At 34.0% G+C, this 27,952-nt stretch overlaps 1 protein-coding gene across 2 annotated transcripts; it reads left to right on the forward strand.

The window, feature by feature from the left end:
- Positions 1-870: 870 nt before the first annotated feature.
- On the forward strand, positions 871-27,948 carry Pi15 (peptidase inhibitor 15). 2 transcript variants are annotated; one of them, XM_004842038.3, is made up of 6 exons: positions 871-1,061; positions 1,589-1,893; positions 17,405-17,523; positions 18,531-18,663; positions 18,773-18,888; positions 22,041-27,948. In XM_004842038.3, exons 2-6 carry the CDS (start codon positions 1,621-1,623, stop codon positions 22,174-22,176), a joined length of 777 nt encoding a protein of 258 aa, XP_004842095.1. In that variant the 5' UTR covers positions 871-1,061; positions 1,589-1,620; the 3' UTR covers positions 22,177-27,948. The 2 variants fall into 2 exon arrangements, with proteins under 2 accessions (XP_004842095.1, XP_087046627.1); XM_087190501.1 differs by having other exon boundaries at positions 880-1,061; positions 1,175-1,893.
- The last annotated feature ends 4 nt before the right edge of the window (positions 27,949-27,952 follow it).

The following is a 27,952-nucleotide window of genomic DNA, read 5'->3' on the forward strand; positions in this document are numbered from 1 at the left end:
TCCTCAGTTCTTGCTTTGTGTAACACGGGTTCTGTTCCAATAGCATTCTCCTAACAAGGCACTTCTAAGTTGGTGGCTGCTGCTGTGAAATTTTTCATAGTCTCTGTGCTGAGCTCTCCAATACTCTGCCTGGAAAGCTTAGCTATTTTATGCTTTAAAATTTCAACTATATGTTTCTAAACCTGAAACAGATGTTAGTTATCTTGGCTGCTATCACTCACTGTGAACTTCTCTTCACATTTACACAGGGCAGGTAAAAAGCAAGTAATTCACTGACCTCAGTTGGTTAAGAAAGAAAAAAAAGGAAGGGAAGATGAAGAGAGAGAGGGAGAGAGAGAGGGAATATAAATTAGAGGAATGAAGCCACATAGAGACAGAAAGTACAACCATTTGAACAGCTATTACCCTAATATATGCTATAGTCTGGCTGCTACTGATTTGCCTGGCATTCCTCTTGAATCATACTTGTGGCCACTCAGATTAACTCTGTGAGCTGATCTCCTGATTTAATATCAACTTGCTCTTTTCAGCTCCCATGTCATTTACTGTCATTAAAAAATATACTGCTTATTGCTCAGCCATCTGTGTTTTCAAGAACCCACAGTTCCCCCCCCCCCCGCCCTTCTTTCTTCTTGTTGTATGGGAACTAGACTAGACAACATTAAATGAGAAAAATTAACCACTCAGAGACAAGGTGGAAGCCCAGAAAAAAAAAAGGATTTGTCTTTTATGGTTTGTACTTTGTAAGCTGTGGGTGTGACTCAATTTCCTCACCACCCACATAAAAAGGTTGCCACCCAATCACTGTTTTTTTCTAAAGCCCCTCCCCTTTGTTTTTGGCTAAGAGACCCTAAGAAAGACAGCCCTTTCTGGACGCTGCATACTGTGACATATAAAAGCTGTTAGCTGCTCCCGTAACCAGCAGCATTCAAACCTTGCAGCCTTTTGCTCCCTGGAGCTTTTAATAAGACACGTTTCTTTTACAAGAGTTCATGCTACAACATAGCAAAGAACTTTAAATTTTTGGAAGAACAGTGTATTCATTTTGGCATTGTGCAGAGGTAAGCTATTTGGCTCAACAAGTTTGTATTGCATGTATTGATTTAAAGTAGCTGACATTTTTTAGAGAAATGAGATTGGATTACTATACTATTGTTGTGTGTGTTCTATCCAGTTGTATGCATATACGCCTGGGAGACATTATCAGCACATTCTGTGTTGTGACTTGCAGGACATTTTTTCCTCTTCACTCTCAAGGTGAACTTCAATTCTTAAAGATTTCCCACTGAAAACAAATTTGCAGCAATGCACCTTATAATTCAGGTATTTGGGGCAAATGTTCACATTTATGTTAGCATTAGTGGTCCTGCAGTTTAGTTTTCTCTAACTTTAGAAAATTTCTCTTAGGAAGTCTGCCACATGATTCAGGAAAATGAATAAGAGATTCTACTATAAATGGTAAAACATTTGTTTGGAGTTTTGCAGAAAGTTAAATCAAGTAATTCTCCCTAATGACTGTAAATTCAGACCCTGTGGACCTATTTTTTTTCCAAAGATCTTAACTCTACCTTTCTGCTTTAAACCAAAGTAAACTCGGTGGTCTCTTCTCCACTCCTCGAAATGATAGCAATCTCTGCCGTCAGCAGTGCGCTTCTCTTCTTCCTTCTCTGTGAAGCAAGTACTGTTGTCTTACTCAATTCCACTGACTCATCCTCGCCAACCAATAATTTCGCTGATATTGAAGCAACTCTAAACGCACCACTACATTCAGCGGATATTCCCAAAGCCAGGCGGAAGCGCTACATATCGCAGAATGACATGATCGCCATTCTTGATTATCATAATCAAGTTCGGGGCAAAGTATTCCCACCAGCAGCAAACATGGAATATATGGTAAGAGGAATTTTTTTTTTTTGAGTTCTGAGTATAAGAAAGCTTTTATTTGTATGTTGGAAGGACCTAAAGAGACCAGAAGTGTTTATATGTCAAATGATATGGGCTTTTACACATTTTAACTTAGCAAAGACTTTTATGCACCTAATATTGTTAAATACTGTCCCATCATAGACTTGTGTGTGTGTGTGTGTGTGTGTGTGTGTGTGCACGTATCTACATAGATTTCTCTTCTGTGACTCCCATAACTACTGATGAAGCACATCTTAAGCAACATAGATGGGGCATGTTGACTGATTACATTTGGAAGGACTCTTTTTCAAAAGAAAATTCACATGGAACTTTTTCAGTGCTTTCTGTGACCAATAGTCAAATTTATCAACTAAAACATTTCTTGAAAATATTTCTTGAAATTATAGGTTTCATGTGCCTGATTTATGCTTGGGTAGGTATCTCTTGCCTTTCTTGGGCAAAGCTCTCACTAGCACTAATCTATTTGCATTCTAAGAGAACATGCTGACTTTTTCTTCCTTGTGATTTCATGCTTTGTCGTTGAGATAACGAGTGAAGCCAGTGCACTTGTGTACTGTTCCAGCTTGCCATGGACACATTCTTTGCTCTCTCTTAAAAATAGACTCTCTGTGTTTAAACTACTTTACTCAGTAAAAAAATTAAGTTGGTATTAAAAAGAGTCTTGTAAAAGTTTGCTTTTGGTTTTGAATTTATGCAAGATTATGTTTTAAAGTCCTGCAATCAGAAGAGCTGAATGTGTAGTCTGTGTGGAGGCAATGGAGACCTTCAATGTGGTGTTTCCACACTGGGTTGGGGCCATGGGACACCACTAACAGTTTTGTCAATGCTGATCTAAAATTTGACATGACTAACAGATTCTAGATTCACTTATTTTATATAGATAAGTTTTTAAAGCTTGACTAATTACAGGTGCCCATATCACAGGAAAAATAAAGACTAGTCAAATTATGTCATAGATCATAGAAGTCCAAATTAGATTCTGTGAAAACGAATTTTCCTAGAATGTTTTAAGGGAAGAGGAGATGTAATCAGTCCTGGTGAGTGACAGGCATATGTCTCATGATTAAGTTTATGGGCTCTGAAATCTAAATGCTTTCATTCAAATCCTAGTCCTGGAGTTTAACTTTGTGAACTCTGTATCTCATCTCTAAGACAAGGATGGAAGCAATATCTGCCACATAGGTTTTGCAAGGAATATACAAGTAGAAGAGTAGATCAGTTAGACCAGAGTCTATTGGTAGAGAGATGTTTAGTAAATATTAGTTTTTGTGTATTTCTTTGAACGTTCTATGAAAATTGTACAGTAAAAACCCATTCAAGATCTCAAAATAGGAAGAGTTACCCATGTAGAAGTTTACCTAGCAGGCAATGTAGATATGTAAAGAGAAGAAGAACAAATGAATTTTTAAAAATTATTATGCATTATGGAAGAAATGTGCATTAGATTCTATGTGGTCTGAGAAAGGCATAATACCCAAACTAGAGGTATAGGAATGACTTTCTGACAGCAACCACATTGCTGTGCTGACTAAGGTGAGGACTAAGAACACGAAACCAGCTCTGGAGGTTCAAATCCTGGCTCCACTGCTTACTTTATGGACTTGCACGTGTTACTTAATGTGTGTAAGGCTCAGTTTTCCTATCCCTTTCCCTAAAATGGGAATAGAAGTAATTATAAAGACCAACCAATAAGAAATGCAATTCAAGGGCTGGGGATTTAGCTCAGTGGTGCTGACACCTGCCTCACAAGCACAAGGTCCTGAGTTTGATCCCTGCTACCACAAAAAAGAAAAAAAAAAAGAAATGGAATTTACTATTTTAAAGATATGGAGGGAAGAGGTATCACCATGAGTAAAGGCATAGATGGGTACAATACTGTAGAAATAGGTTGAAATGCCACATTTTTGTAGTTATATTCCCTCCACTTACCAAGAATTAATTCATTCCATGTGCATTTATTTAATTGCTTCTTTGTGCCAAGGCCTTGACTAATTGTTTCCGTAGACAATCTCCTTTGCTCATGTTCTCCATGTGAGATTAAGACTGTGATCTTTATTTTACAAATGAAATCACTTGACCCTGAGAAGTTAATGACTAAGCCAAGGTGATATGGATAAGGAATGGCATTCCTGGAATGAGAATTTAGGTGTTCATAATTCCAAAGCCCATGTTCATATTGAAGAGCATGCTACACTCAGAAATCTTGCAAGATGTCAATATATCTTTGTCTCCTCCCTTAAAATGGCAGGTGAAATCATAGAGTGCTCATATTCTACCTGTTATTCTGTCATTGTTTTCTTCTTAAATATCAAAACAATTACAGCTGGGGATTTAGCTTAGTGGTTCTTCTGCCTGCCTTGCAAGCTCAAGGTCCTGAGTTCAATCCCTGGTACTCCCTCCCCAAAAGAATTACATATAACTTATTTTTCAAGAACCAGAAAAATGCTAATTACATGGTAGATATTTATAAATCTTCCTTAATTGACTGTAAGTCATGAGAAACAGTAGCTAGAACAGTAAGCTGTATAAATCAATATAGGAACCATCTGAAATATTCACACAAATACTTAACATATAGATCACTCACACATGTGTTTATTAATTTAATATTTATTAAGCATTTACTACACATTATCACTATTCTAGGCATTAGCAGTACATTCATAAATAAAACAGACACTCATTCTTGACCCATTGGTGGGAATCTAACAACAAACCAGATAAATAAATACATGTCCCAGTATGTTAGAAGGTAATGAGACTATGGAGAAAAGTGGGTTTTGGTGAGGCTTGGATATTTAATAGGGATGTCAAGGAAATGCTCACTGAGAATGGTCTGGGGACAGGTGAAGGAGGGAGCTGCTGCTACTAGAAGAGAGGTGGGTGGAGTGAAAAGAAAGGGGCCAAGAAGACCATTGATTAGCTCCAGGAAAATGTGCTTCTTTTAGTGAAATTATTAGTAGAACTACTACTGCTGCTACCACCACTACTACTGGACTCTGAGTAAATTGACGAATGGAAACACTTCATCTAGATCTCTCAAGAGGAAACTTGGTGGGGAGCATAATATAAAACATAGCTTGGAGGTCGGAGTAGGCACAGTACATTCTTTCAGTTCTCTAAGCTCAGTGAAAACTACACATCCCTGTTGGACACTGTTAGCTTTATTTTAACTTGTTCGACACTAATTTGGATTGAGAGGGAATGAAAAACTAGCTCAGTTCCTAACCTGTGCCATGTATCTCATAGAACAGCTGTCCTATGACCACCTCACAAATATCTGTGCTCTGAGTCACCGGCCCTGTATTCAAATTATCCTCAATGAGAGCCTCACAGAAGATGGCCTTTGGCTCAGGGCTTTTTCTCACCACAGCAGACTGATTTGTAATCTCTTTCATCTACAACTCTCTGAGCCCTTCGCTGTGCCCTCCTTTCTTCCTGGAGTGTCTCCTCCTCAGTTATTCTATTATTTATATTCTTGCCTTTCAAGTCTTTGGTATTAGAATGCTGGCAACTTTAATGATACTTCTTATATCCACATGTGATTTCTCCTTCTTTGGAATTACTATCTATTATATTGCTCTCATTACAATCCAACATAGTTATAGTCATTTGTGCATTTCTTGCTAACTTCTCAATTTTAAGCTTTCAGGGTGCTAATTTTATGACTATGCCTCTTTGTATCTCTCTTTTCTTGGGTATAGACAATGAGCAAACATTATTTGTTGAATTTAGTTGAAATGTTTCTTAATTGTTATGTGTTTATAAACTGCATCAATTTTGATACTATTCTAAATATTTTAGTAGTTTTTTCATCATTACAGTTTAACCCACATACCTGAAATAAAAGAAATTTTTCATTGATTCTAAAATATCCCTTCAAATTAATTTGATCTTCCTTAAATACTTTGCTAGGTATAATTGACTAAATAAAACAAAAGCAGTTTGAATACTTGGGTGTTGACATTTATTTATGGTTCTATATTTTCTTTGTATATATTATCCATGATTTTAATAAAAACACATTATTTGAAATATTTAACTTTCTAAAGCAGTATCTTTTCACATAAATAATAATATAGATAGGGCTTTAACTATGCAAGTACAGCTTCTTTATTCTTGGCTTCTGTTCTATAATTAGTTTATTGACCAATTTCCAGAACTCCTTGGCCACCAGCTGTTTTTCATTCTTCTAAGGGCAGCTTAAATCATGACTCTAAACCACAAACCACCTAGTTTCTTAGAACAAGAATTATCACCAAAAGGATGAAATTGTAAGACTCACACATAGAGTAAAATTTGTTGGATATTCACTGAATTCAAATCAATTGAATAAATTAATTTTTAAAAGTTTGAAGTCCCTCTATGAGGGAGGCAATCCAAAGATTAAAGCTTTTTCCTTAGAATACAAACAATGCTGTACAAACAACACAAATAGAGGGAAAAACCACTAAGTATAATAATTCAGTATAATACACTGGTGGATAAGATTGATGTAATGAAAGAGGGACAGACATGAATACTGTGGATGAGTCAAAGAAGGAAGTGACAATCTCCACTTGGCAAATCATGAAAGGCTTCTTGGAGGAGGAGCATTTGCCATAGATGCTCAGGAAGGGACAGGGTGGCTGTTACAGAGGGCAGAGCAAATGCATGAACAAAATCACTGGGAGAGAAAAACCATAACACTTTAGCCTTAGTTTTTTGAAGAGTTTGAGAAAAGCTTTTGTATTGCTTCAGACAAAACAATTAGGGAGACTGAGAAGTTTAATCCTTTTCTCAATTTTGTTTTTATACTGGGCATGGAATCCAGAGCCTTTTATACACTATGCAAGTGCTTGAGAGGTGCATCTAAGGTAGATGTCCCTGACAGCTGAAGGAGCTCAGGGTGGGTCAGTGAATGTGACCAGAAAGGTGGTAACTGCTGAGCAAGCAGTGCCAATAGTTTAGGAACAATACACCTGTACTCACTTACAGTGACAAGTAGGAACAACTAACAGCTGATAAGATAGCAGTCTTCACATAGTGGTGAAAATGGTGGCCAGGGAGGTGAGGGTCAATGTGAAAATAATGATGGAAATGAACTGAAAAATAAAAATATATAATGTGATTTTAAGAAGCCATCATATTGTGAATATGGCTACTTTTATTTGTTTAGTGCATAAAAATATTATTTGCAGAGTTCAAGGAATAAGGTTTCCTATATTTTTCTGGAAAAGAGAAAGTACCAAGTCATAGCAGGTAGTAAAGTAAGAGCATGACTTGAATGAATGAATACAGAACAAATTAATCCATCCTCAGAAAGAGCCAATAAACTGACTACATAGAATGCTAAAAATGCTGTCTTTGGGCTTTATTTGGAAGAGAAGGTAAATAATGCAAACTGCTTTGTTTGCTTTCTTCAGGAGTTGAGTAACCACTCACGATGTCTATCCTTGTCTTTCTTTTTTTAATGAAGCCATGTTTTGTTCCATATGGTGTATTTCCTTTCATTTGGGAAAGATACCTCAACTTTCATGTTATAAACATAGGAAATTTGATGAGTCTAACCCAAGTCTCTTCAGTGAATGCTTTTATGGCCACCAGCAAGCCTCCTGGGAACAGTTGCCAGAAAGCAGTGAACTGAGAAAGATTGCTGACAGGAGGCATTTCTCTAGCACATTCAGAACTCTGCATTCCTATTCCCCTGGACATAGAACCTTTTAAGTGTCTTGGCTCTGACCCGAGACTGGGTGATTTTGTAGAACTTTTTGTCCAAGATGCACATTGAATATAATTGTGTACAAACAAAGAAGGTAGTAACCTTGAGGCTCTTTTTCTTGAGCTCACCTCTCCACATAGGGAGGCAGCTGAAGGCAAGAATACTTTGTCACTGTTGTCAGTGTACACTGTAAGAATTGCAAAAGGGCAAACATTAATATGATGTGATTCAGAAGCTCACCATCAGATGACAGAAAAGCTGTGAATTACACTTGGGCCACATAGATGGTGATTACATTTCCTAGTATTTCATACTGCTTATTTTGGTGGCAAATGATAGTTGACCACATTTAATAATGTAGAAAAATGATTTTATTGTGTTTCTGCTGAGTATTTATAGAACATCGTATTTGTCATACAGCACACCCCTAGCAAATATTTATGGGTCAACTGAATGAAGTCTTTTAATTTTTCTGGCTAGACTATGTGACTATGGTGCTATGGTGGGCAAGAGTGATTCAGTATTCAATCATTCATTCCACAGTGTTTATTCATGTGCCTGGCACTGTGAAAAAGGGTCAACAGGGAACAGATACTGTGATAGGATGTACTGTGGTCAGACAAATAAATGGGCAAGGCAATGTACAGAGGGCCAAAATAGAATAAACATGGCACACTTTGAGATCACATGCCATAGACTAGGAGACATCACAAGTCTAGTCTGGACTTGGCCTGGGATAAGACAGCAGTAAAGGCTTCCAGAAAGAATGATTTTCAATATTAAGTATTAAAGGATAAACATTGTATGGGAGAGAGTTAAGGACAGAGGAAATGTGTAGTCTTTATAGAAAGGTGTTCTAAGAAGGTACATGGTACATTGAAGGCATAGATAAAAATTTAATGTGGCTTCGATGTTGTCTAAAAATGAAAGAATGATGTGTGGTGAAACTGGGGTGGACACCAAGAAATTTGTTTGAATTTTATTCTGAGGTCAAGGGAAGTTGCGGGAGATTTTAGTTGGGAAGTTGAGAATCACATCTGCATCCCAGAAAGGTCATTTTGGCTACTGGGTGAGAGGACAATGTAATGACAGGATACACAGTCAAGAGGCTGTCATGAGAGTCTGCATGAGAGATAATTGAACCCTGAATGAGGTTTGAGGCAATAGGGATGCAACAAAGTGAATTAGAGCTGTGAAATACTTGAGATTCTAGTCAATAGGACCGAGTGATTCACATGAGGAAGTAGAATGAAAATTTAATAATAAGTAGAATGAAAATAAATAATGAGGCAGTCAGGGAGGATGAGTCTATCCCTGTGCAGGACAACTGGGTTCCTCTGAATTAGAGAACACAAAATAAAAAGCAGACTTCAGGAAGCCAGTAAGTGGGTACAGGTTTATCCATCTGTGGAGGTTAAAATATGTAGCTAGTGTGTGGGAGGCAACATTCTTCTACTGTAGAGAATTTTGGATGGAAATATGCTGAGTTAATGAAAGTGGGCCATTCTGCATAATAGAGGTAGGGTAGTGTCATGGAGAGAGCGTGGATGGAAGATTTTATGTCTGGGAATCTACTCAAGAACTTTTGTAAGAAAATGCCACATCTTTTTTCTTTTTGGAATGAGAGCTGAGATATAAACCACCTCTACTCCAAATCTGTTTCATCAGGCCTACCTAATCCTCCTGACACACTTAGGGTAAAAGGTGCACCTGGAGACTAATCAGAGGACTTTGGAAAAAAGAAGCTGACTAGTCTGGCTAGTCTGGTGTTGTGAATTTAATATATCTGAAAACCATTCAATAAGCAGTCAGTAAATACTAGTTATGAACTTGACATGTTTGGTGGTCTATGAGAATTTTTTAAAAATAACAAGGAAAGAAGGCATGGAAGATAAAAACTAATAGCTTAAACCAGTCAAGAAAATATTTGCCATCAAATATATCCTGAAATGAGGTTTGAAGGGATGAGATTTGAATGCTCCCAGTACATCCTCCCTGACTGCCTCTATAGTATCAAAGACCAGGTATGTTAATTTTTAACACGAGTATAGACAAATGCTCAACAAGTTGTGTTTTTAAACTAAACTTTTCATGAAGTCTTTTACAATTTCCTCGCCATGTACTTGAAACCAAACCAGTCCAAAAATACTGTTTAAGGACACAATTTTTCTTATCAAAAAGCGTGTCACATTCATCTTTCATAAGTTAATTAAATATGGACATTCTATCAAATTTGTCCCTCTGCATTCCAGGGAGATTGTGTTTTCAGCAAGCAGCAGGTAGGAGGAAAGGCATTTGAATTCTTCTAAGTGGGCAGAGTAGGATATGGGGTTTGCATGGGTATCACGATATAGTTTATCAAGAAATCCATTTTAGAATATTGTAACATCGAGTTAGTTAAAAAAATTAACCTCCCATGAAAATGTCTTCCTGGTTTACAATTCCACTACTAAATTGTGGCTGGTGAATATTATTTGTCTCTAGAAAAGAGAACCATTGTTAAAACCCATCAACAAATAATTTTAAAACTTAAAGTTGAAAACATATATCAAAGAGTGATTTAATGAGGAAAATGAGTGTTTTAAAACTTCTAAAGTGTTCTCTAAAGATATCTTCCACTGTCTAATGTTCCCTATAAGCAAGCTCCCTATTATTTCTACACAATTCTGGTTTTGATTTTTTTTTTTAGGTATTCCTAGGTTTATCTGTTGTCTTATCTGACTGCTTGCTTAATAGAGTTTAATGCTGGGTAATGTGACACAAATACATTGAATGCTTCTTTTCATTTTGGGTGTTTAGTTAACTTATACCACTACCATTCTCAAACCCCCATCAATAATAACACCTGCCACTCAATAGACCTTTGTGCTGCCAGATATTCTTAACTAGCTTACCTACATCTAATCACAGTCTTGAAAGATGGGGACAATTTTTTTTTCATTTAAAGATAAGTAACCTGAAGCTTGGAGAGTATAACTTACTCAAAATCATACAGCAAGTTAATCAAAATGGTGAGAACACAGTTCTGTGTGACAACAAGCCAGTGCTTTAAACAATAGTGCAGTACATGGATTTTTTTTCTCGTATGCTCATTTCTCCTGTTCTTGAGCCATTGGATAAGAATTTCCCTACAAGCATTTAGACTGAGGATGTCATTGAATATTAGAAAGAATTTCTTCATGTGGAGTCAAATCTCTCTCTCCTCTTTCTATCTATGGAGAACTGTGCATTATGACAGTACTTCAAGCCTTTAAATGGCTATTAAAAGAAATATCTACCATTGATCCCTGACTCCTAGTCACCAAGCTCTTTCTTGACCACCAGGCCATTTATGTTAGCTGGAAACATCATTTCTCCCTTCCAGAGTGCTGCCAACATAGGCTATCAGGGAAAATTTAACAAAGATATTTGATTTCTGAAAATACTGGAAAAGGTAAGAAGTTGTGTCATTAAAAAATGGAAAATTAAGAGCACCCTTTCATACTTCACACATGTACATATGGACAGTGCCTTTTAGATCATACTGGGAACTGGAAGCCCTGTGCCTCTGAGCAAGGAATGTCTTTCCCTAATGTCCTCCCAGGCTGGGTTCCAATATGTGTGTGTACTCCTGATGGCAAGGTACCTGAAATTGACTTGACCTCACCAAAGCAGAGTAGAGGTGACAAATTACTCTCCATTTGTTTTAATTCTTGTGGATGCATGCTAAAGTTTGCTTTGCAAGTTTGGAGGGCATATTCTTCTGCTGACTATGTGCTCATGAACTAAGTTGATTATAGGTTAATTGATTGGAATGCAGAGATAATAGGAACACATTGCTTTATTTTCAAAATTTATCTTTAAGATTTTGAATTTTGAGAAAGTTATTATTTCCATCTATTTATTATTTAAAGAAAGTGCATATTTCACTGACATGTTACATCTGATATCTCAGTTAACAAAGCCATAGTTCTTGTGAGTAGAGAACCACTTTATGAGTATACTTTCAAGGTGTTTGTTCCTGAAATTTTGATAAGTTCCAGGATCTGCCTACTCAAAGTTGATCAGAATATTCGGGAGATATTTTGCTGAGAACTATCAGTGTGCTTTGACAACTACCATAGATATGATTCAGTGCCTAAAACTGAAAATCATGCTATATGACTTAAATATATACTGAAACAATTAATAAATTAAGCCAAATGAAGAGTTATTCTGGGGGTAAATTCCATATTATCACTTAATTTTATTCCAGTATCCATTCTGCACCTGCTTTTAGAAAACATATTGGTGCCATAGTTGAACTATAGAAGTCTGCAACTTAGAATGACCTTTACTTGGAAATATGCTTTATTGTCTAAGAAAATATCAAAAGAAGCAAAGTTATAGGTGGCATATTTTTATTGTTTGGGAACTTCTTTAGGTAATAAATTTATATAATTGTATAATGTACATATAATTACTCACTTGTTTGAGTGTTTTTATTGTCTGTTTCACCCCTAAACTGTAAGTCCATGCCCATCCTTCTGACTGTTGAATTCACAGTACCCAGTTCCTGTCAATAAATAATCATTTATAGACTGCATAAAAGACTGAATTAGCTAAGGTCATTTTGGTTAATATGGGAATTTGCACTCATTACATTTTTCATTGCTAAGGACAAAGCAGCCATCCTATTTGGTATGTCTATAAGGAGATTTGGGGAAAAGATAGTTCCAGAGTCACTTTCTTGTTACCATCTATGGATACTAAGAGGGAAGGAAACCCCTTTTTATAAGCATGATGATAATGATAATAATCCTTTACAATACAGGTCATAAATGCTAGCAGTGATTCAGTCAAAGTCCCTAAAAACATTACATCTACGTAAAATTTTAAAAAAGAAAAACTCTACATGGACATGGTATTCTCTTGGGGGAAACCTCCATTATCTTCTTTTAAATGTAGTAAGTCCTTGGGCTTCCACCTTGATTTTTTTTTTTTGATATAATGTAATTTAATTTTTGTAGTTATTTTTGAGGCTGGACAGAATATTGTTTTAATCAAGTTCTTTTTACCCTCTCCTACCACCATTACAAAGTAGAGCATTGTCTCTAATGACACCCTTTGTACTTTTCTGGTTCCACATCTCCCCTCCCTCAACCTACACAAGGTTCCTTGCCGCCCATTTGTCTAACAAGATTCCTGCATATTCAGCTCAATTTCCTTCAACTGCCATCTCACAGGTTTTCAGTTTATTGAAGACAAGCCCATCAGTTTGAAAGCAGAACTGCAGTAATGCCCATGAAGTGTTTTAAAGCTTGTCGCTGCTCTGGGGGAAACAATGTTGTCATCCCTTAATATTTTAGCGGCTGTTTCTCACCTCTTTAAGGCAGCACACTTTTCTCAACCTAACAAAAAGATAAAATAGCCCTAAGAATGGTAATAAAAATAAAACCAGAAAATTTATCTGTATAAAACATGTTCAGTTTTATCTAAGTATGTGAGAAGTGAGCACACAAATGTCCAAGAAAACGAATGTCTCTGGAACATACCATACTGTCTCCAATGTCATTGCTATCACATAGCATCCATGATGATAACCAGTCCATAAATCTGTACTCAAAAACTCAAAGATGATTATTTTTGTTTTTTGCATTTTATACATTTGAAGATGGTTTCCATGTACAGATAGATTTTTCAGAGTTCACTTTAATTTTCAAAATTAACATTCTTGTTTCTTCTTTAAATTTTAGCTCCAATTTATGAATAATTTTGTGTTTCCTAAACATAGCAAGTTTTCACAATCATATTTACTTACTGTCTATATTTATAAATTAAAATTTTAAACTATAGTTTTAATATTTTTGATTTACTTTTTAATATTTCAAGTTTCTTGATATTCTTCTCATATATTTAAATAAGTCATATCAGCCAAGAAATAGTTATTTCTCATTTCTCCTAAATTTTGCAATAGTGTTTTAAGAATTTGATAGTTTTTCTGATAATTTTCATCTAAAAGCACAAATTGAAGAAGTTATATATTTGTATACTTTATACTGAAAAACATAGGACTATCCACTTACTACAATAAGCCATCCTTCTTAACCATATTAATAGCAAGTTAGAACAAACTTCTGACCTAAAAATGACTCTTTTATAAATTTAAACTTTATCCTTTGAAACTTTCTATAATTAGTTTTTCTCTTTGAAGTTGAAAGATGTTACCTACTTGTGGGAAAAATATGTCACCTTAAACAAATCCAAAGTTATAGTTCCAAGTAATGTTTACTGATGTTTTTCACTTTGAACACATTTCTGATTGGCTGGACATACAGACTAGGATTATAAGAAGGGAGCTTTAGATATCATTTTGTTTTCATGATCCTGGCTTCAACTATGTTTTGGATCCCAAAATCTAATGGGAGTTGATAAGATATCTTGTATCTGGGTTAGATTCATATCTTTCTTCCGTCTAGCTGTGAGAGCTGGTAATCTCATACATGCAGCAACATTCCTTGACTTAGCTTTGTATTTCTTCAGCCCAAGCTTGGAAGATTTCTGAATTTGCAGAGAACACTTCATTCTTTTCATATTCCTCTTATCTCTTAGAGTCAGAACTCTTCTAGATACTTAAATAACATCAGATTGTATTCTGGATCTTTCTCAGATCTTAGTATAAGTGCTTTAAACTTCTTGTGATTTATAGACAAGATATTCTGTCCAATATAAGCTATCTCTTTTAATAAGCAGAGTAGCTCATAGTGAATATTTGAGTCCAAAGCTAATCCAGCCAATTTGCAAACTGACCAACTAAATGGATCTTAATAATAAAGAATAAAAGAAGGGCCAGGGATTTAGCTCAGTGGGGCCACACCAGCCTTGCAAGTGCAAGGTCGTGAGTTCAATTCCCAGTCCCCCCCGCCAAAAAAAAGAATAAAAGAATAGCATGTAAAGTAGCTGGGCAGACCTACAAGCCTATCCATACTCTGACACCACCGTAGGCCATTTTTACTTGATGAATTATCTACTTTAATCATAATATTTAAGTTCTAATGGGTCCTTTAAATATTTTTTCAACACTGATGCATAATATCCTTAATTTTCCCTCATATTTACAAGGTAAGGTTAGAAGTATTTACAAGTAAATTATCAGTTATGGTATCTTATTTAGGGGGGAAGAACTAGAAACAATGTTGAAGCTCTTTGAATAAAAGCTGAGTAATTACCAGGCATTTAGTTTTTGCAACAAAAGATAATGGGGTTTTTTTGGGGGGGGTGGTACTGGGGATCAAACTCCAGTCTTTGTGCTTGTGAGGCAGGCGTCGGAACCACTGAACTAAATCCCCGGCCCTTTTTGTTTGTTTGTTTTCAAAAGATAATGGTTGTTTGTGTATTTACTATGTGTTCCACAGAAATAAGTGCACACTTGTGCCCTTCTTTTCTCTATTGATACATCTATAGGCTATGATATTAAGATCATTTTAAATAAATGCTCAGAGAAAGATGCTCAGAGATTTTCAAAAGACAGACTGTTATTCAAGAATCCAGAAATGTACAAGCCAAGTTAAATGCTTAGCCAATTTACAACTTCATTACTTGAATATCTGTAAGTTGTTCAATTCTTTCACCTTATTACCCTGGCAACATTCATTCCACCTTAGAGCTATGAATAGGAAAGAATCTGTCATATAGGGCCACTGCCTCCAGACTATGAATCTTTTGTTAAATTTTTCTGTAGTTAGTAAAGTTATGATTGCCTATTATTTTCAAAACTCAGAGACTCTTCCTAGTCATAAATTTAAATATCACTGAATATTAAAACCATAAATCATGTGCTCGTCTTTCTGGGGGAGATGTAAACAATGGAGAAAGGCAGAGACAAAAATACAGCTATCAACTTTACCAGAAAATATGATGTAATTCCTAGATATCAGATCTCCCTACATTCAGTAGAACTCCCTTTTCTACAAGGTGGGCATGAGTCAAAACAAACATGCAAAAAAGACCACAGCGCCTCTGACATTCCCTGAAGTAAGCATTTGGGGAAAGTCAATTCTATCTTCACCGTGGAGGGCCTTATCACTTCTTTGTGTAGGCATTGGTTTGTGTCTGGCCGTCTTTCCAGAATCTTTCTTTGAGGGCATGGGGAAGACAGAAATTGCTCCCACCAGTTCCCAAAAAGCAAGCAGATAGAGAAGGGAAGCGGTTAGTCATCCTCCTCTGAACAAGATTCTCAAAAATTTTACTTATACTTTTACATAGAGACATCTTAAACATGTCAGCTTCAGTAATGCTAAACACATTTTCTTTGTGTCAAAATCTCTTTTCTTAGTAGTTAAAAGGGATACTCTTAGAAGATATTTTTCAGGCATGAATACCTCTTTGACATACCCAATATTTAGTTTTCAAATATATGAAGAAGCTTAAAGATAGTGTTACATATTGTAAATAACTTTTAAAATTGTTACATTTTAAAATTTTCTATTTATTGCATATATTAGAGACATTCAGCCTGATCTTTTGATATACATATAGATAATGAGAATGATGGGAAACAGGTGTATTAAATATTGAAGCTTCATGTGAATTTGAGTGACTATAGAACTGTCCCTTGCTTCTTCATGTAAGGTCTTACTTTCTAAATATGTTATTAACTACTGTCCAGTCACAATAGGAACACAAATTTTTCAGGTAGAATACTTTATAAATATTATAATTTCAAAAATAATGTTATGACTTGGGACTAAAAAGTTCAATTTGAAAGTCATTCTTTTCAACAGATAAGTATATCATTAAATTATTTTTCCATTGAGGACAAATTTCGAAAAACATTTTTGTGTAGTATATATATATATGTATATATATACACACACACCTATATATTCTCTATTTTATATCTTTGTACCTTGTAACTTACTAGAGAACAGGCTACCGTTTTAGATATTTTTTTGTTATTGGTAGATGCACAAATGCTTGGTTTGATCTCTCTATGCAGTTATGGAAATGAGCTTGTCAATCTATATGGTAATTAATGTAAATGTATATTAATTAAAGTCTCATTCAAATTTCCTTCTATAATTTTGTCAATTAACTTAAATTTTCTATATGTGAATAACATTCTTATTAACTTCACTTTTCAAGGTAAACCATTATTGTTTTTAAAATTTATTTAATTAAACCAAAATGTATTATATTTTTATAACACTGTACATTGTGAAGTTAATTTTATAATGTTTTCTTTTCAGTTAATTCATCTAAAAATATAAATTATCTTATCATTACTACTACTAAAGATTCAAATGATATAAAATATGAAGGCACCATGAAATATATTATACTGTGATATACTCTGGCCTTTGAAATTTTCAATATAATATTAGATGTGTTAATTTAGTTGTCAATTGGAATAAATTTGATATTTGTTTTTTAAATATATTGGTAGCATGACTCCTTATTGCTGTGAAGATGACCTCTAGGAAAATCAGTTGACTTTGCTGAATACAAATTTCAGTGCTCAGTACAAAATGTTCCCTAGTTATAACCAGATATCGTAGTTTTGATGAGCTATCCCTTACAAAAACTAATGTCCAGATGTTGACTCTAGATGTCATTGTAAGGACAATAATTCTTTTTATGTACAATGTATTGCTTCATAGAATTTTGAGTATCAGTGGTCTGAATTTGCTTTCTTTTAGTTAAAATAGTGTTGGGACCCAGACTTGAAAGAAATCTAGGAAATAGTAGTACCACTTCTTTCTTCTTACTTTTGTTTGTTATAGCAAATGCATCAAAGCTGAAGGTTTTTCATCCCTACAGGTTTGGGATGAAAATCTTGCAAAATCTGCAGAGGCCTGGGCAGCTACTTGCATTTGGGACCATGGACCTTCTTACTTGCTGAGATTTTTGGGCCAAAATCTATCTGTACGAACTGGAAGGTATGAGGCAATTTCACATTGATGCAGTTTATCTATGTGACTATTAATAGAACTCCAAGAAAGAATGACATCACTTTCAAGTAATCCAGAAAATACTTAATTGAATGCTTACCGTATATCAGGCAGTGAGTGATTTTAGGCCTAATGAATATCTTAAATGGTTCCACATATTATATAACTAGGTAAAAAGTCCTAGTAAAAACAGTTTCCTCCTTCACCCTTGGAACACTGTCCTTTAATATGTATTTCTCATTGGCCTTATGGAATCTTACAAAGAATCAAGTATGTGCTGTATCCTGTCTCTTTCCTCAGGAAAAATTCCATGACCATGGCAGAAGCCATTTGTATTGTACGTGATTATGTACACACATGCACAGCCACACATGTGTGTGCACAATTTACCACAGTTGTATATACTTGCACATTAATTGACAATAGACATTTTTATGTTTACACTTATATATGCACACATTCATATATGTGTAAGTAAATGCAACTATGGTGAAGTATATTTTCACTGATAGGATAATTTTTCCACCACTACAGAATGTCATTACCCAACATGCCAAAGACCCATTCTCTTCCATATAAAGGAGTGTACTATTATTAAAAGTAAAGTTGTTCATAGTTAAGGGGAAAATGTGCTGAGTGCTAGTATTGTGACCACTTATATAATCTAATTCTGAGTTGTTTACAGAATTCTAACGGAATAAATTTTTAATATGGATTGAATAAGACTTTAATGATTCTTGAATATTTTCTTTTCTCAAAATAACCTGATATATACTTTGACAAATACAAGGTCATTTACTCCAGCCCTAGAGAAACAAAAAAATACTACTATATGTTGTGAGGGGTGAATACTACTATATATTGTGAGGGATGAATATATTCTTCTATTGTTAGAATTATCTTTAAAAAATTAATTTACAATGTAACATGAGCCCACTAAAAACTATCACTGCTGTACTTTAAGTTCTTTCTTTCTTTTTCCTTTTAACATCTAGATACCGCTCTATTCTCCAGTTGGTCAAGCCATGGTATGATGAAGTGAAAGATTATGCTTTTCCATATCCTCAGGATTGCAACCCTAGATGTCCTATGAGATGTTTTGGTCCCATGTGCACACATTATACACAGGTTATTTCAATTGCTTTGTTAGTTTTTGATTCGTATTTTGAAAAATGTTCTTATTTTGGTATCCCCTCATTGTCTTAGCAATATAGAAAATATTTGTTTATTTTCACAGATGGTTTGGGCCACTTCTAATCGGATAGGATGTGCAATTCATACTTGCCAGAACATGAATGTTTGGGGCTCTATATGGCGACGTGCAGTGTACTTGGTATGCAACTATGCCCCAAAGTAAGTACCAGGTTCAATTCTATTTCCTGGGTCTTTGAATGATGTTAAATATCTCCAGTCTGATAGGCAGGTTTAATAAATGAGGAAAATTTAGGGTTGTAGCCTCTAATCCTCAGATTCATCATCACTCTCATATTTCTGATAAATTATTAGTTTATTTTCACAAAGGCAAATATTCTGGGCTAAAGTCGTAAGCAAAACTATTTGAGACATCTGGACTCACTAAATTCTCCTTACAATCTTTTTTCTGCTGTGGAAATTGTAAACACTGTACTGTACTTCACTGTTTTAATAGCTATATAAAAGCTCTCAAAAAGAGAATCTTTTAAGGAACACCACCATATTTCCATGTATCAGTATTAGGACACTGGCTCACTTTTTTCACTAGGAAAGCAAGACATCTGAAATGAATCCTTTATTTATGTTCTCATTTTTTAGTTTAAAAATATTACTGAGTATCAGCTATGTTCTACATAAAATGTATTATATAAAATAATGTTTAAAATGTATTATAGAAATTTATCAAAGATCATAAATATAGTCATATTTATGAAGATTTTTATAGTATAAGGATCAGAAAACATTTGTCAACATTTGATAACATGCCTTCTTGCTAACAATAATTCTTTAGATGATAAAATGTTCCAATATTTATACACAGTTATGTTCCCACTTGGAATAAATACCAAAATGTGTAAAGGATTTATGATAGTCTTAGTGTCTTCCAAAATAAGTCCCGAACAAAGATTTTCTCCAGTTATTCCAGCATGGGGAGGGAATGAGAAAACGTGTCACGAATAAGTGCATTACTCACTGATATGGCAGGGTGCCGTGGCAGTGTTTTCCTACTTAGAAAAATAGTGATTTCCCGATGGTCCTCTCTTCATATTTATTAGTATGGAGTTGGAAAATAGAATGTGTCTGCATTATTTTTAAAAAGTATTAAATCTATGCATTTGTTTGACATTTTTATTTCCACATTTTATATTTTCCTATTAAGTGTTTACCCTTTCTCCCTGACAAAAATGGGCCAGGTAAGTGAGTAACCAAATGGTCAAAAATATTTTTCTCTCATTTATTTAACTATTCTGCTTTGGTCAATGATTACAATTTTTTCATATTATTGGTGAGATATGTAATTGCTTTATAGGTCCAGGAAATTAAGATTTAGCACTAGTATGCTATATTTCAGTTTTAATAAAAACTTTTTCTGGAACCTAGGTAATAGAAGGTTTTAAAATGCTGACTCATAGCCAAATGTAATTTTTTCATTGCCAATGTAAAGTTATCTCTAGTCAGCTTTTCAGTGAATATAATAGGAGAGGGAGAGAAAAAAGGAGAGAGGGATAGAGAGATAGAAAACTCAATTAGATAAAATAGGGTAAAAATAAAAGAGTGAATAATATATCAGTTATCTGACACTGTTGAATATCATTACCACCTACTCAGTAAAATCTGTGATTTATGTAAAATTTATAACATAATGCACAATATTTTTATTTATAATAAAATTCTATTTCTAAGTGTCTTTACCAAATATGAATCCTATAGTTTCAAAAAGCTATGTAAAATAAACAGAAAAAAATATAAATTTTAAATAGCGCAGCCTGGTCCTATATACTTTTAGAGCTTTGGGTAAATTTATAGAGGAAAATACAGTTATTAATACAGAATGGGACAGGAAGAGGAGAAAAGAGTGAACTATACTCATAAGCAAATAGATCTTGAATGTTTCCAGGTAAGCATGTGATATCATCAGAATTATTCTCAAGGAATCTTATGCTAAAGACAGAGTATGGGATGAATTGAGTAGAGAGAAACAGCCTTAAAATAGCATCTCATTTTGTAATGTTAATAGTTAATTAGCAAGTACTCTATTTTATGGATAAATTTTCCTGTATAGATATTTTGTGGATAAGTGTCTAGATTTTTAAGTGACTGGCTTTACTAGAAGTTTTTATATTCTTTATAGTCATTTATTGATCTTATTTAAGTTTAAAGAAGGCAAAGACCACGTGCTTCACGCTGTGTCTTTTCACCAGTCTTATCTCCAACCATGGTTTTTTTTACTATTGATGAACACATCTTTTCCTCGCTGTCTAATTTCCTTTACATTGTTATCTACATTAGTATTTCTTAATACTAAAGTTATTAATCACCGTGCTACCTACCCAAGTTACATTTATTGTCCTCACCTTCTTAATTAAAAGACTCACATTACAGAAAAGTATCACAGCAATTTCTTAACTGTCATTAATGCTGACTTTGGTTTATTAGTACAGTCATGGACATCAAACAGTGAAAGAGAAATATTGGTAATACAAAGTAATTCAATGAATGGCATTGTTCAATATCATCAAACCCTAATACCATTAACTAAAAAAGTGAAGTAGACATGGATTTATATATGGGCAAAGGGTTTGGAATCATCCTTCATTGCTCCTATGAGCCTTTTTCTTTTACTATGCCAATACAGTGGGCTGGGTGGGGATGTAGTTCAGTAGATTGCTTATTTTATGAAAATTGGAATCTAAAATGTTTTACCATTTACAAACAATTCCTGTGAAAAATTTAATTTATTCATTGTATATATGGTGAATTCTCACTCATTCCATCATTTCTAAGCCTCCTAAAAAATGCCAACATTTTTAAACTAGACTTAAAGATCATTAGCATGAGTTTAGGAGGAATAAGTTTAAGTGACCATGGCCTAATCATGTGCTTTAAAAAGTTTCTACAGGAGACAGGTGTGTGTATATATGGGGGTGCAATAAGCTCAGCACCCCATGACTTCATGATATCATCACGTATGCAGGAACTCACTTTGTATCTGTAAATTAAGATAATATTAATTCACTCAGAAGAAAAGCATTTAAAAAGCAAGATATACAGACTGAGTTATAGAAATAAGAAGTAAATGTAACTTGAAGTGATTTTCTAAAATAAACTCAAAAAAAGATGATCACATGTCAATACATGAGAGTATATGTTTAAGAATAATATAATTTTGGGCCGAGGATGTAGCTCGGTGCTGCCGTGCCTGCCTGGAAAGTGCAAGGTCCTGAGTTCAATGATCCCTGGTACCAAAAAAGAATATTCTAATTTTTCAATGCATGAGTTGCACTAATGCGATCTTTTTTTTCTCTTGCTAGGGGCAATTGGATTGGAGAAGCACCATATAAAGTGGGAGTACCATGTTCATCTTGTCCTCCGAGTTATGGAGGATCTTGTACTGACAATCTGTGTTTTCCAGGAGTAACATCAAACTACCTGTACTGGTTTAAATAAGCTTGCCTTTTTTGCCCCCAGAAAATATAATGGTTTCTGGGAGTCATAGGCATAAATGTATATTGAATTTTGCACATATTATACATATTTTATGATAATCATGTTTTTATGTTAGTATCCATTTGTATAGTGTTTGTCTAGTATATTGTTTAAACGTTGGCTATAATCAGAACAACCATTTCTATTTTTTGACCTCTAAGTCTAAATTAAAATATTTTATATGTAGTGATAAAATAATTCTTGCATCCAATTCCAAAACTTGCATTACAAAGGAGTTATAGTATTATGTTCCTAAGGAATAAAATACTTGTTCAATCTATAATGTATTCATATGTATATATACATATGCATACATACAAACATACTATATCATGTAACATAAATAATATGGTACTACAGTTGAGGGAAATTGAAAAACTATTTTAAAGTATATTTGAGGTTGTGGGGCATGTTCAGCCCCATTTCTGTGATATCCACAAAGTAATACTTTACAAAATAATACTAAACAGCATTTGGAATTGATAATTTAATTAAGCAAACATAAATTTCATTCTGGAGATATTTTATCTCATTTGGGTCCATCAAAGTACATGATCAGTTTATGTCTTTTACTTAGTTCATTTTCTTCAATCAGTAGTCACATGTTGAGTGCTTACTGTATACAAGAGAGTCTGTTGGTTATATTCTGATAATGCAAAGATAATTAGACATAGTTCTGGCCCTGAAGAAGCTCATAATGATATTCAGGAAATAAAGCCACCTAGTAATTTTTCTGAAAATTTAATTTTTAGCAAATTAAATTTTATGTGGTTTTAAGCAAGCAAACGCAGTAACCAGCTTCATCTCCAGGTGGACTAAATCACAAGCTAAGTTGATATGTAAAGCTTCTCATTCCCAGGAAAATTTAGCTAGAGTACTTGGAACAAGAAGGGGAAGGGAAAAGTTAACAACTGCTCACAGATTTCTGGAGCAGAATAGATAGTTACAACTTTGGAAAGCTGAAAGCAAGATGCTCAGAAAACTGATGAAGTCCAAAATATTAAGATTTGGGGGATAGATGTGAAAAATCCCAGAAATAAGGTAATTGGAAAAAAAGACAGGTATATAGTTTCAGATGTGCATATTCTGACAGCATAATCCATTTTGAGGCCCATCAACAAGTGGTGAAGCTTTCAGAGATGTGGGGACTGCATCTCTTCTATCTCTTACTGCCTTGCCTATCATTATTTGTTGAGACTCAATGTACTTATCATCTTGGTTCTTTGAGTATTATGGATCCTTCATGCATACTACGTGCAGACAGGATTTTGTTAATACCCTTTTTGGATATTTTTCCAAGTTGTAATTACCAAATTTTATTTCTGTTTCTGTAAAAGAAAAATGTTGAGTCCTTTATTAACTTTGATTATGAAAATCGAGCAAGTCATTATGAAAATTTCAGTTATGTTTGTTTTGTTTCTTTGAGACAAGGCCTCACTTTGTAGTTCAGGCTTGCCTTGAACTTACTGTGTAGCCCAAGTTGGCCTTGAAGTCCTGGCTATCCTCTCGACTCAGCCTCCTGAGTGCTAGGATTACAGGCATGTGCACCATGCCCGGTTGAAAAGTTAACTTAAGTGATATGGAAATACAACATTTCCTTATTAATGAAATCCTTTTCAGGGAGGAAAATAAAACAAGTTGGTCAAGGCAACCTAGCATATCACATTTCAAATCTATGCATTTTGTTGAGTATAATGCTTCTATAGGCTTATAGAGCAAGTAAGCACAGTTAGTTTCAGAATGCAAATAACAGAAGGAAGCTACTAGTTTAAATTCTGTGCACATTTGCAGTTTCTTTGGGTGGATACATTGAAGGATGACAGATAACTAATTAGATGCATTCAATGGGAAAAGAATCCAACATCTGGAAATTGGGTCTATTTGATGACTAACAACTGGCCTAATTATGTTTATAAATTGAATGTGTTGACCAAATGTTTTGCTGTCATACCACCCTGCCTTTGTGGGCACACATATGGATGCTATTAAAAATACACATTTTGAGTAATAAAATGAAGTAATTCTATGATTTAGGCCCCAATCCATAAGATATCTAAGAAACTGGAGGGAGACTCCATGAGTGAGATATTTGCTTGATTTAGCTAGAAAATATTTACATCTTTAATATGGCTGTAGTATTCTATGAAAACTCCAATAAGTATTAATAAATAATTTGACATCTAAGTTCCAATTCCCTTGCTGGCTTACTTACATAGTTGATTTCTTAGTTCTACAGAAGAATGCTGGTATTTGCTACACATTTCACAGAGGCTCTTATGAAGGTAAATTTAGCATATTAATAAAAAATTATGAAAATTAAAATTTTCATTAATAGAGTTCCTTTTGGGTCAATCTTTGTCTAATGCTTTGCATTTATCTTAGATTTTTAAAGATAGTGGATGTAATGTAATATGTTTATTTGAATAGACTTTTACAATTCGCTAAAAAGTCTAGAATTGGAACAATTTTGAAGAATTTCACCTTTCCCTTCTTTTTTTAAACACAAAAATCTCTTAGCTATAAACCATTTAATGTAACAGAAATCCAGATAAATTGTCAAACTAATCTGATTAAGACTAGAATCTACACACTTATAAATTATGCTTGCATAACAGTTCTTTCTAAACTACAAATAGAACAGTAAGCTATGTATAATTTAACAACTAAGCTGAAATATAATGGGTATGTTTGTCATTCTAGCTTTACTTTTTAAAGTTAGTAATATAAAATGGCCATGTGAAATATTTTATTTTCTAGGTTCAAGTAAATGAAAGTTTGCTAGTATCAATGCAGTTTTTCATATTTTTCATAGCATGCAACAGTGGTGCTAGGATAACTATTTTGCACTGTAATTCCCAGAGGCAGAAAGGGCCTGGGTCTAAGCTATTTCATAAGAGCAGCTTTAAACAGTACTGAGATTTTCACTTGGAAAAGTTTCATTTAAAAGAAATGGTAATTGGCATACATGTTCTACAGTATTGATTTTTCTTTCTAACCATTCTTCATTCAATAGAAAAGTCAGAATATTATTTAGGTTCTTGGCCTCCATATCAAATAAAGAATGAAAAAATACAATTTTAGTTATTAAATAGATGGATTTCTTTTAAAAATTATCTGCAAATTGTGTAGGGAGTCTTAATATTCCTACTTATGACAAATAAGCTTGCTTTGAAAACATGGAAGAAATAATGGTTACTATTGCTTTGGATTTTGTTCAATAGGGTAAATATAATATCTCTGTAGCCCATCACAGCTTCCCTATCAACTCCGTTTGGTGGTGCTGACATTTTCCATCTGAAACACTCGAGAAAACGTTCTCTTGCAAGTTTTATGCAGCTGTAGGACAGAGATGACCACATAGCAAGTCAATTCAACCAACACAGTGTACTCAGAACATTTGAACTGAAATGATATATATTTCCTCATTTATACATACTTGTGTTAAGTCAGTTTACAACATCTATATAAATAAACCTAATACATTTATGCAAGTGTAAATGTTTTAGATTCATGCCCTGTCTATTAAATAAGTGCAGAGTCTAAACTGCTAAGTTGAATGCTTCCGTGAAGGAATTGTAATTCTGAAACTTTGGTCTTCGTTTTTTTCCAGTATAACAACATCCATTAGGCTCCACAATAGCACAGGAGGCAAATCCTCACACAAATGGAAGCCTTTGCCTACTCAAGTATTTAGGGATGATAAAATTATATTTCTATTAATATTTAACATTTTCTTCCTTATTATAATATTTTATAGTGTCAAATCTGTAGGTGAAGACATTTAAATATATGCAAAAATGATTTTTGAAATTATGACATGGTCTAACTTTAATTTATGACAGGCCAATCAAAAACTTAGATTGTTTAGCAATTCACTGGTTAATGGTGCTAAGAACACATTACAATCACCATATTCTTGCTTCAATTTTGAGGATTGTCTTTGCAATTGAAGTTATTAAATGTGAGCTCTCAATATCTATTCTGGTGCTAAACATATGGTGCTAAATAAATTGTTAGTGTTAATGGCTTTAGTAATGTTCCTTTATTCATTAAATTCTTGATTCAGAAATATTAATAAAAATCCTATTTTAAATTAATCTTCACCAAAAATAGGTCAGTTAAATCTGTTTTATTTAATAATCAACATTATTTAAGTGCCTCAGAATTCAAATACATTTCTTTAGCAGTCACCACTTTTCTTCTTTAAAGCATTTGTTAGCTTGCCAATTTCCAAACTCAAGAAATCACCTGAAGGTTAGATGATTTCACCGCTTGTTAACCATACTGCAGGCCCTGGCGCCCTCTGCTGGTTATGAAAACAAATTATTGATGGCTTCTTGGCCAAAGCAAAAGTCTCTTGCTGCCTGTAAAATTTTAAGTTGCACAACGTTAGTGTTCTTGACTATGCCCCAATAGTACAATATTTAAAAGTGCTTGACTCCAGTGATATCTTTTTCTTAAAGGATAAAGGAGAGTTAACATCATGGTGCTCACTTTCCTAAATATTATTTTTACATTATTTTCCAGTTCTAAGGGTGCTTATTAAAATGTTTTTTATTTTCTTTTGTGAAACAGGTATTGCTAAAACATATTTTTATTTGGTTTATGTCGTAAGTACAATTATAATTACAATTAGTGAAAAGAGTTATACTTGTGTCTCATTTTCAAGAGTATTTTTAGTTAGCACAGTACATGAGATTAAAAGGAGATATACTAAATAACTGGTACATCTATAAAGGAATGATCTCTCCATCTTTAACTGTTGGTGTATAATTCAGCAATGTTGTTTGGTCATACTATTGAGCAAATCATACAATTTTATTATTCCATTCCAAGTCCTTCTAGCCTGTAAACATATGTTTCTTACCTGCTAGTGAAATTGTATCTCCAAAAACTAGAGAAGGCAATGAATATTCACAGGTAAACTTCCAGTTCAGATATGTAATTGGCTAGGTATTGTAAATTATCTATTTTTTGACATATTTCTTAAACTAAATTAGCATAATCAAATAAAATTTACTTTGAAGTTATTTTCTAAATATTTTGAATAGAATCTTTCTTATGCTCTAAACTTTACATGCAGAGCCCCAAAGTAAAATACCCATAAAATGGACCTACTCTTTTCCTTAGTGCCAGGGAACATTTTTCTCTGAACCTTAAGATTCCATTAAACAGAAAATATGGATTTAAATTATCCAGTACTTCCTATTTTTTCTTAAACAATCTGCTAATGAAAAAACCCTAAATCCCAAGACATCTGAGGGCCTAAATTAATGGTTATTTTAAATATTCAGTTTGCATGTGCTAGCAGTTCATTAGTTTGGAAGAGAATCATATGATGGGCTAAACTGGTGCTTGGTTGCATATTATAGCATCTTGTGTTTTGTTATTTGATAAGAAGAATCTTGGTACCATCCTATACATTAGAGATTATTGCAATGCATATAAGGAAACAGTATTTTTTAAAACACATACTATGTTTAAAATATTTATATAGTCTTGAATCATATTGTATCATTTCTGATTTTTTCAAAAAGATGAATTTGGTGAGTTTGATTCAGTGCCTAATGCTGTGGTGGTGCCTTTGATGTCATGAAATAATGTCAGAAATGTGTACATCTATAACACCTGTGCAAACTTCTGTCCTGATGAATCATAACAAATGTAGCATTTTGAGTCCAATATATTATTTTTCATTTTAATAAAAGATTCTGATGAATTATTTTGTTTAAAGTAT

This window comes from Heterocephalus glaber, unplaced genomic scaffold (genome assembly GCF_053883595.1).
Source record: "Heterocephalus glaber isolate CG9 unplaced genomic scaffold, H.glaber_assembly_v1.0 deba00001553, whole genome shotgun sequence".
In the NCBI taxonomy this organism is placed as follows: Eukaryota; Metazoa; Chordata; class Mammalia; order Rodentia; family Bathyergidae; genus Heterocephalus; species Heterocephalus glaber.